This window comes from Leptonychotes weddellii, chromosome 8, assembly GCF_054177405.1.
Source record: "Leptonychotes weddellii isolate Sample4059 chromosome 8, ASM5417740v2, whole genome shotgun sequence".
Classification (NCBI taxonomy): domain Eukaryota; kingdom Metazoa; phylum Chordata; class Mammalia; order Carnivora; family Phocidae; genus Leptonychotes; species Leptonychotes weddellii.
In genome coordinates this window covers 62,137,768-62,147,568 of record NC_138376.1, presented here as the reverse complement: position 1 = coordinate 62,147,568, position 9,801 = coordinate 62,137,768, and the positions used below count along the sequence as shown (strand labels likewise).

General features: G+C 43.0%; 1 protein-coding gene across 1 annotated transcript in view; it reads left to right on the top strand.

The window, feature by feature from the left end:
- The first annotated feature begins 1,744 nt into the window (after positions 1 to 1,744).
- The window catches only part of SNAP91 (synaptosome associated protein 91), a 140,794-nt gene continuing 132,737 nt past the window's right edge, over positions 1,745 to 9,801 (top strand). The window contains exons 1-2 of the mRNA XM_081828599.1: positions 1,745 to 1,910; positions 3,212 to 3,371. Coding sequence (XP_081684725.1) covers positions 3,242 to 3,371 — 130 coding nt within the window. The 5' untranslated portion in view covers positions 1,745 to 1,910; positions 3,212 to 3,241. The remainder of the gene's footprint in view (positions 1,911 to 3,211; positions 3,372 to 9,801) is intronic.

The following is a 9,801-nucleotide window of genomic DNA, read 5'->3' as shown; positions in this document are numbered from 1 at the left end:
AGCTTATTTTTTTTAAATATTTTATTTATTTATTTGACAGAGAGAGAGAGAAGGAGAAGCAGACTCCCACTGAGCAGGGAGCCTGATGCGGGACTTGATCCCAGGACCCTGGGATCATGACCTGAGCCAAAGGCAGACGCTTAATCAACTGAGCCACCCAGGTGCCCCTGCTTTAGCTTATTTTGAAGCTCTGTTCGTAGGTATATAAACATGTAGGATTGCTACATATGCTTGATGAATTTGTATCATTATGAAATGTGCCTCTTTATCCATACTAATATTCCTTCCTCTGAAGTCTACTTTGTATATTAATATTGTCATTCCAGCTCTTTTTATCAGATTTATTGAGGTGTAATTTACACATAATAAAATTCACCAATTTTAAGTGTATAAATTGATAAGTTTTGAGAAATATATGGGGTTGTGTAACAATCATCACAGTTATGATGTAAAACATTTCCATCACTATGACAAGTTACCTTCTGTCCCTTTGTGGTCAGTCTCTTCTCCCCACTCCTGACATCTGATATGCTTTTTGTCTCTATTGTTTTTCCTTTTTCAGAATGTTATATAAATGGAATCACAACATGTAGCATTTGGAGTTTGGGCTTCTTTGATTTAGCATAACGCATTTTCATCCCTGTTGTTGGTTTGTTCTTTGTTATCGCTTAGTAGCATTCTGTTGTGTGGACAGACCACATTTTGCTTACCCACTTGTAAGTAGAAGAGCATTTGGGTTTCTTTCAATTTGGGGCCATTCTATAAAAGTACTACAAAATTTGGGTACATGTTTTTAAATGGAACTATCTCTTTATTTCTCTTGGACAAATATCTAGGTGTCCTATTGCTAGATCATATGGTAAGACTAGTATCTGAAACCCAAGAATGGTGGTCTTAGGCTATCTTTACTCATCACATTTCTAATTAATGCTAGACTCAGTCCCAAAAGTTATGAAATCATGACTTCATAATGAACACTGTACCAGGTAAATGGAGTACACCACAAAAACTTGATATCTATACGTAGACATTTTAAGCCCTTAAGGCCCAATAGAGGCCACCTGTAGCCAGAAAAAAATGTCAAGAAAATTCACAGCTTAGTTCTGATCTTGATTCTACTTTGAGAATGTAAAAGTTTTTCAAGATTACAATAAGTAGCAATCTTTGAAAATGGGAACACGCGAAACTACTAACCCAGTCCAAATCCCCGTTTAAGAAATTCATGTATGCAATTCAAATATACTTAAGACATTCAAACACTATATTTAATTGTTAGACGTTACTTTTTAAGGATACAAAGAGTTTTCCCTACACACCCAAATAATTACTGTGAATATAATTTGGGCCTTGATTGATGGCTTTGTTCATTATTCGCACTTGCAGCAGACCTCTGTATCCGTTTAAGACCAACGTGGCTAGAGTTACCGCCCACCCCGGCTCCCAGTTGTAACTGAAACAAGTAAAGGAGCTCCAAGCTGTTGAGGCACAGGTAACGAACGGCACGGTTGGCTTGCAGAATCTGCCATTTAAATCGCCCTGCCCTTCCGGGCCACGGCTGCCTCCGACAGCCGGGCGTGTCAGAGACAGAATGTAGAGGAGAAAGGGCTGGGCTTTGCCCGGCCGCGCGCGACGACGCCCTAGCCTTGGCCTTCACGGCAGCGCTTGAAAAGCCCACTGGCAGGGTTGCTCCAACGCCCCCGCCGCCCTCCACGAATCCCGCAGTAGCCCGGCAGGTGTGCGCGGTGCGCGCGCACGCAGTGCGTGCTGGGTGCGGGTCTAGCCGGCGGAGGGGCTGCTGAGAGCCTCGCGGAGGGTGGTTGGCTGGTGGGTGTCGGCCTCCCTGCCATCCCCGCCTCCTTCTTCTCGTCTCGCGCTGGCCGGGGATGCTCGCGCGCGGCGCCCCCCTGCCTGTAAGCTGGCGGTCCCGGGGCGTGGTGGGGGGTGGGTAGAGTGTGAGTAGCTGGGAGGGGGCCGCGAGGCGCTCGGCGGAGAGCTCGCCCGGGTTAGTCCGCCGCCGTCACCTGACTCCTTGGAGCAGCCACAGCTGAGGTGGGGGCGGGGATGGGAACGCGGCGCGGATCGCTAGAGAGACGCGGCAGCGCTGGCGGAGGAGGCGGCGGCGGGCGGGTATAGGCTCTCGGGGCCACGGGCGGCGGGCGCAGGGACCCCGGAGCTGAGGGCGGGGGGTGGTGCGGGCTAGGGCTGGAGGCATCTCGCCCCGGGGCACCGGGTCCGCGCGCGGTCGCGCACACCCACCCGGCGCGGCTTCCCTCGGCGGCCCAGGCTCCGCTCATCCTGCGGCGGGAGGCGCCGCTCCTGGGGCGGGGTGAGTACCCGCGGCACCGGCTCGGTCCCCTCCCCCGCGCCGGGGCAGCGCGCGGCTCCGGAGAGGATAATCCTAGGGCGCGGAGAAGGGCAGCGGCTGGGTGACAGCTCCGCGGCGCGCTCGAGTGCGGGCGGGGGGCTGGGCTGGGCTGTCAGCGCGTCTGTGCTCCACTGCCGGGAAGGGCGAGGCGCCGAGAGACTCCGGTCCCTCCGCAGAGCCCCCGGGCGGCCCCTGCGGCGGGGATTGGGGGCGAGGGGAGGGGACTCGGGCGAAGGGCCTCGGCGGGGCTTGGGAGGCGGCGGCGAGGAAGGCAGGGGAGGCGAGGGCATAATATGGCGCAATGCTAGGATAATCTCCACCGCGCCCGAGGGAGGACGAGCCCACTGCTGCAGCAGCGAGAGGAGGAAGAGGGAAACGGTCAGGGCTAGGGTATCCGATTCAGACCCCGGAGCCTGCGGGCTACTAGGAAGAAACGCTGCGGCGGGCAAGCGAGAGGTGGGCACCCGGTGGGCGCGGCGCCCAGGGAATAATCCCGACGCACGCCGGGGCTGGTCCAACACGCGGGGATCAGGTTGCAGGCGAAGTGCTGATTGACAGGGGGGTGCCGGAGGGGTGAGGCGGGCGGCAGGGCGAGTGGGACCGGGACGGTGTCACGAGGCTGGGACCGGAGCCCGTGCTGGGGTTCGGTGACGGACCTACTCTTGTTGAAGACCCCCTAGATCGCGTATCACCAGCGGGGTTTAGCGCGTTGCTGGCTCCTAGAGGTGATACCAGGGCGGGGACGGAGAAGAGAGCCGCCGTGCGGCTGGAGGAGGCAAGGCCGGGGTGCTCGGAGGGTAGGGTCTGCGGGTTTAAAGCAGGACCATCTCCCCTCCTTTCCCGCAGAAGAGGAGGTGATAGACGCGGCCGGAGAAGATGTCGGGCCAAACGCTCACGGATCGGATCGCCGCCGCTCAGTACAGCGTGACAGGCTCCGCTGTTGCGAGAGCGGTCTGCAAAGCCACCACTCATGAAGTGATGGGCCCCAAGAAAAAGCACCTGGACTGTAAGCATCTTTTTATATAAGTGGGACATGCGCACGGCAGAGGCGCCCTGGATGCCGGTGTGCGGCCTGGGCTTGCTGTCGATAATGCTGCAGCTTTCAGAACTCCCAGCTGGGCTACCCCTGAGCTCGAAATCTCCAGACGTGGAGGTGTTGCCTTGGGTCAACCCTGAAACCTTGTTTGTGTAAGAGCCATTTTTTTTTTCTCCTGTTGACCTCCAGGGTCTTGGTGGAGAAAAAAAATTCTGTATCAATAATATAAAATCCTGAGGAATTGTACGTTCTGGATTAGGCACGTTTCACCTCTTTTTTTTTTTTTTTTTTCTTTCTCCACACACCACCCCTTTGTCCAGGTTACAGGAAATCAGGGGTTGCACAGTCATACACCCCCCCCCCCAAAGAAAATAAGAAAGGTGAAATCATAAAAGGTCAAACTTGTCACCCTAGTTTTCTAAATACATTTTTGAGTAGTTTTAAAATAGTGTCTTCTTTTTCAGTGTGGCTGCTGAGATTTCGTGTGTGAGTGTGGGTGTGTGAGTGTATGTTGTATGTAACCATACCAAACTGAAATAAATTCAAGCTATTGAATGAGGAAATTGGACTTCAGAGATAATGGCAATTTCATTTTACACATCCTGGCACACTTCTTTGTCCGTTTCTCAGAAACTGCTGGGCAGAATGACTATGCTGTGGTCACAAAATGGATGTGCTTTCCCAGCATTCGAGATAGTGCACTTTTACAAGAAAACATTTCATTCATAATGCCTTTTCTTTATATTGGTTATTTGATGGAAAAAGGCTTTAATCTGGTTTGGAATCTATGTATTTCTAATATAAATTTTTCATTGGCTTAACACAGTAAATATTTTGTTATTGAAGGACAAATAGGGACTTAGAAAAAGGCTTTCACTGGCTTTAGGTAGTGAAGCTCTTTATAGCTATGGCTACATCAGAATGTGTTCTATAGCTGCTGCTCAGTCTTTTTGACCTGCTTGGGACCCGCTCTGATACGATGTTTGTTGGTAAAGATCAGTGTTGGCATAAGAGACACAACTATAGCCATACCCATTTCCCATCTGGCTTCCTTTCCCCATTTTCTGGGTTTCTTTTGCTTCGGGCCTTCCCCAGTGTCTGCCTTTTGCAGCTGAGAAAATGGCCCTAGTGTTAGAATTGACTTTAGTCCTATGATCTGTATAAGCACAGCTTGATGAAGCTTACAACTGGACATTGTAAGGGTTACCCAGCCTTGTGAGGCTGTTGTGTCATAAAATTGAATAATTTGCTTCTAGAAGCTTGTCTGAGGGGAGAACACCATTACTCCTTCCCTGAGGAAATTTTTAACAAAATTTGTTGATATGGTATCGTGTGTATATATACAGTACAGGATGGAAGAGGCCACCAGGGCCAGGGCACCTAACAGAAGTGGAAATTATAAATTCATGACCAGCTCATTTTGCTGCAGCATGCTGAATCATTTAGCCATCTTTCCATCAGTTTCCCCAACTCTGGAAAGATGACTCATGTCTTAAAGGTATGTGTCAGTCTAGCAAATATTCGTAATAAAAAAGCTATAGGTGTTGGATTTGCTAGATGCTATGAAAATGGTAGATCAATATATCGATACATTTCATAGAATGTTCACAGATTTGAGCATTTCATTAAAACATTATTCAGATATAGACTCACTTTTCCATATCTAAATATTTAGTCGCCTTAATCTTTTAGATCTGGATGGTCTTTTAAAAATTTTCAAGGTGGGAGGTTTTCCAGTATCTCCAGCATGTTAGTAAGTAGGGTGATTTTGAAGATGGAAAACATAACGGGGAGATTCTGTATTTAGAAAGCAGGTAAAGCAGGAATTGGTATTGAATTATTAATGAGAATAATAACAACAGCTAAACATTTATTGAGCAGTTACTATATGCCAGGCACTGGGCTTTACATTATTAATTTATCGCTGCTTAACAGGTTCAGGGAAGGTAATTAACTTTCACAGCTTTTAACCACTGCACTTAACAGTTGTCTGTAGTTTACTTAGTCATATTTTCTATTGGGGTGGGGAGGGGAACAGTATTAGCCTGAATGGTTTAATTTCCAAAATACCCATCTTGTTTGTATGGCTTTGTGTGAAATCAAGCAGCACAACCCACGTCATTATTGCAATCTCTATGATATGCATGAAGAATTTTAAATTCGGTCAATTAAAAAAATGAGCAAAAGATAAGCAGTGAAGAGTATTAGTTTTTCTTTTTGACGTTTTACTTTTTGAGTAAGTAATAAAATAAATTAACTGCACTTAAAAACAACCTTAGGGAAGAATTTGGAAAGACAGATATCACATTACTGGAAAAATGACATGGAAAATTTGAAAATAGAAGTTTTGTTGTATTTATATGCATTGTAAGAGGGCATCTTTGCTTGGAATTCCTTGTGAAGTTCTTTTAAATAACAGTCGACTACCTTAGTAATTCACAGGTTTTCAGTTAACACACCAGTTATAAAAGTGAATCACACCTATTATTAGAACATGCCAACACATAACTAACTTTCCCTATAGGCACTGAAGCATTCTTAAGTAATGATTTAATTTTGAAAATATTAAATAGTTGGGAGGAAAAGAGCACAATGTAGAGTTGGGAATTTGAGACCAAAAAATTTTAATTTTTAATTTGTTTGATTGGTGTATAACTTTTGGGTTTGGAGTTTAGGTTGGAAGATTATAAGATTAAAGTTTATGGTTTTGTGGTTTTTTTTCCCCCCAGATATTGGGTTAACTGAATGGGCTCCAAATATTATTTATTTAAAATGCTGGTTTAAAAGATTTTTTTTTTTCTCTGTAGGTTGATAGGCCAGGAAAACTACTGTTAATTCTGGTGATTTATAAAATTATGCTTAATGATATATGATTTAAACATTTATAGGAATGATTAGTTAACATCTGGGGGCAGAATTATATATGGTGAGAAGGTAAAGAAACTCTAGACATACAGTCTCAGATTTTTTTCCCTTTTTTTTTTTTTCAATAACAGTTCCTTAGAGGAAAAGTATATTCAGAAAAGCTTCACCATAATCAGGAGTTACATATTGAATTTAAAATAATATTCTAAATAATGATTATATACCTTAAGGTACTTTTGAATTATGTAAAACTTTTATTCCGTACTCTACTGTAATAATGTTACCGCTTGCACATGAAAATTAACAAACACCTGACCATTGTTAGTTTGACATTAGTTTTTTGGGGGTGCCTGTACATCCTTGTTTCCTTTTCCTTGTAACTTTGTATACCTATTTGGTAATACATAAAACATCCAGGGTTCAGCAAGTATTTACCTTCTTGGTTACAACTGTTTTACATTTCAGTTGCTTTTTTTCCTTTTCTGCTTTGTAGCTGATGGCCTAAAGGATAGCCCAAGTCAAGTAATAAAGTAATAAGATCCAGTAAGGCACCTAGTATCTACCCAAGTGCTGTGTCACCATTAAAGAACAACCAAGAGGGGCGCCTGGGTGGCTCAGTCGTTGGGCGGCTGCCTTTGGCTCAGGTCATGATCCCAGGATCCCATATCGGGCTCCCTGCTCGGCGGGAAGCCTGCTTCCTGCTTCTCCCTCTCTCACTCCCCCTGCTTGTGTTCCCTCTCTCGCTGTGTCTCTCTCTGTCAAATGAATAAATAAAATCTAAAAAAAAAAACAACCAAGAAATAGAGTTGACCCAACGTAACACCTGCAGAGAGAAACTGGGAAAGTTTGGCAGCTCTAGTGTAAGATTCATTTCTGTTAGTAGCTTTTACCAACAATTTCTATATATGCCATATTGTTAAAAAAAAAAAACAAAAACAAAACCTCTTTAACATCATCAAAATTCAAACTTAGACATTACTATTACTATCAAACCAAACCTCGTGAAAAGCCAAATTGGTTATCAGCAATGCTATTTTTTTTTCCCATTCTAAACCTCTTGAGGGTTTTTAATAATGAGCTTATGCCACATACTGAGCAAATGATTCAAGTTCTGAATCTTATGTTTGAGGGATACTGGCTGGCATTTTATATAGGATTCCTACCCTCCCAAATTAAGAAAAAGTAAGATTTGGGGCACCTGGGTGGCTCGGCCAGTTGGGCATCCAACTCTTGATTTCGGCTCAGGTTATGATCTCAGGGCAGTGGGATTGAACCCCACTTCAGTCTCCACACTCCGCAGGGAGTCAGCTTGACGTTCTCTGTCTCTGTCTGCCCTTCCCCATGCTTGCTCGCTCTCTCTCCCCCACCCCAAATAAATAAATAAATAAATATTTTTTTAAAAAAAGGAAAACAGGATTTTATTTCTTATTAGAATATCTGGTAGAAGTAATGGGAGATTTGGACTGTTTTTGATTCAAGGCAAATATTGGCCAATTACCACAAAATACCTGCTGTTTTAACTTTTTTCATAAAATATCTGTAAAGCAGGAAATTTTGTGAGTAAACAGAATGAAAATTTAACCCTAAATTTTAATTAATTAATTAATTACAATAAATTTATTTTCTATACCTAAGCTTGCTTAGTATAAATAAAATATATTTTGATTTATAGAAATGCTATTTGCACACCAATTCAGTTGATACCATATCTATATTTGTGATAAGTTAATAAAGCTTTCTATAGTTCACAAATCAAAAAAATAGGCAAAAATTATTGAATAAAATTAATTGGATCAATCTATAAAAGTTTACTGAACACTAGAGTAACTTTCAACATGAGAGGTGTACTAATTTGCTGTAAATATATTTTACTTTTATTCCAGTTGTTCTCATTTCACTATTTGTTATTGACTAAATATACCCTCTCATTCTTCTATACGAAGGCATGCTCTGTTCCTTCTTGATTTCACCAGAAGACCCAGCACAAGCGTGAAGATGGAGATAGTATTTTTTAGGCAGTCATGAAGAGCTGGGGGAAATACACTTTTGAAAAAGCATTTTAGTCGATGATCATTGATACAGCAAATCTGTAAAGGATCCAGTCTGTATGGTCCTGTGACATTCCCAGACAACACTCAGCATGCCAGGAGGGGGGCAGAGAGATCCTGTGAGGTTCAGGGGTTGGCAGGAGCAGGCAAAGCAGAAGAGTGGCAAAGAGTCTCAGGTAACAGCAGGGAGCATGTTTTAAAATGACTTAAAATAATTAATCAGACTTTATATCAGCTAGTAGAATAGTAAGGATTTTTTTCTGGATCTTTTTATTTCCACATTTTCAGAGAAATCTTTTTTTTATGGTATAATGTTAATTCTATTTGGGTCACTTTAGATGGTTTTTTTCTCCTTTGGTGATCAGTGTGGTTAGCAGATACTTTCTTAGAACCAGTATAAAATTGGTAATTCAAATCAATTTTTTAAATGTGGTAAAAATTGAATGTATGGAAAAAATATAAAATTATCTACAGAGTAGGTAAATTCACATCTTAATTGTAATATTAGCTTGCCGCATTTTAGATTAAAATCTCGATTTTTGGTACATTGCCATACGAGTTTTAATGTTTAATAAATGACTGCTAAAGTCTTACTTGTAAATTTAATCTGTGCACTTAGTTGGTATGGATCCATCTCTTAGCTTTTCACAAATAAATATCCTTTAGATATCTTCCCGCCTCCCTTCAGATTGATTGATGCTGGGATAGGGTGTTCTTGGAGCTTATCTAGGTTTCAATACTTGGTAAAGAAGGTCGGAAGTGACATATAACCTTCTTCCCTGACGACCTAGGATGCTTTCCTTACAGAGGTTTATTTTCGGTGACTCAACTCCTGATCCAGTTGCTACTGACAAAGCCTTCAAATATAATCATAGTTCAGTTAAATAATTTGAAAAGCCACATTTCTTGCCATTAAAAATATTTATTCTTCAGTTCCACCTTGTTGGCAAATGTTTTTCTGTTCACCGAGAAACATTGTTTGCTTATGAAGGGAAATGTTAGCTGTCTGTTTTTTCTTAGGTGTTTATGTAATGTGCTCTAGGTTTTGTTTCTCATAAAGGGGAGAATAGGAGAATGGCATACCAAGTGTTAGTTGCATGATGAGCTGTAAGACAGGATGGAGTCTTCCTAGGAGCAGCTGGGTGAAAGCACAGGCCAGAGAGAGAATTGTACCCCAAAGCCCACAGCCTTCTTAGAACTGGGTTCCTGCTCTCTCTTCATTTGTTCCAAATGTGTGAGGATCCCTCCTGCCCTCCCATATATACATAAACTTTCTCTATTATGCATCTTTAAGAAAGATCTAATGATTCCTAAAGGATTTTGTGATATGCCATTCCTGCTACTCAGGAGAGAGAGAGAAGCTGCATCTTTGTCTACTTCGTGTGGTTTTGCTTTTTGGCCTGATCATTAATAATTCTCCCAAGGTTAGCACTTTTATTTTAAATGATAACTCTCCTCCTTTCTATATTAGCTATTCTGTCATCTGT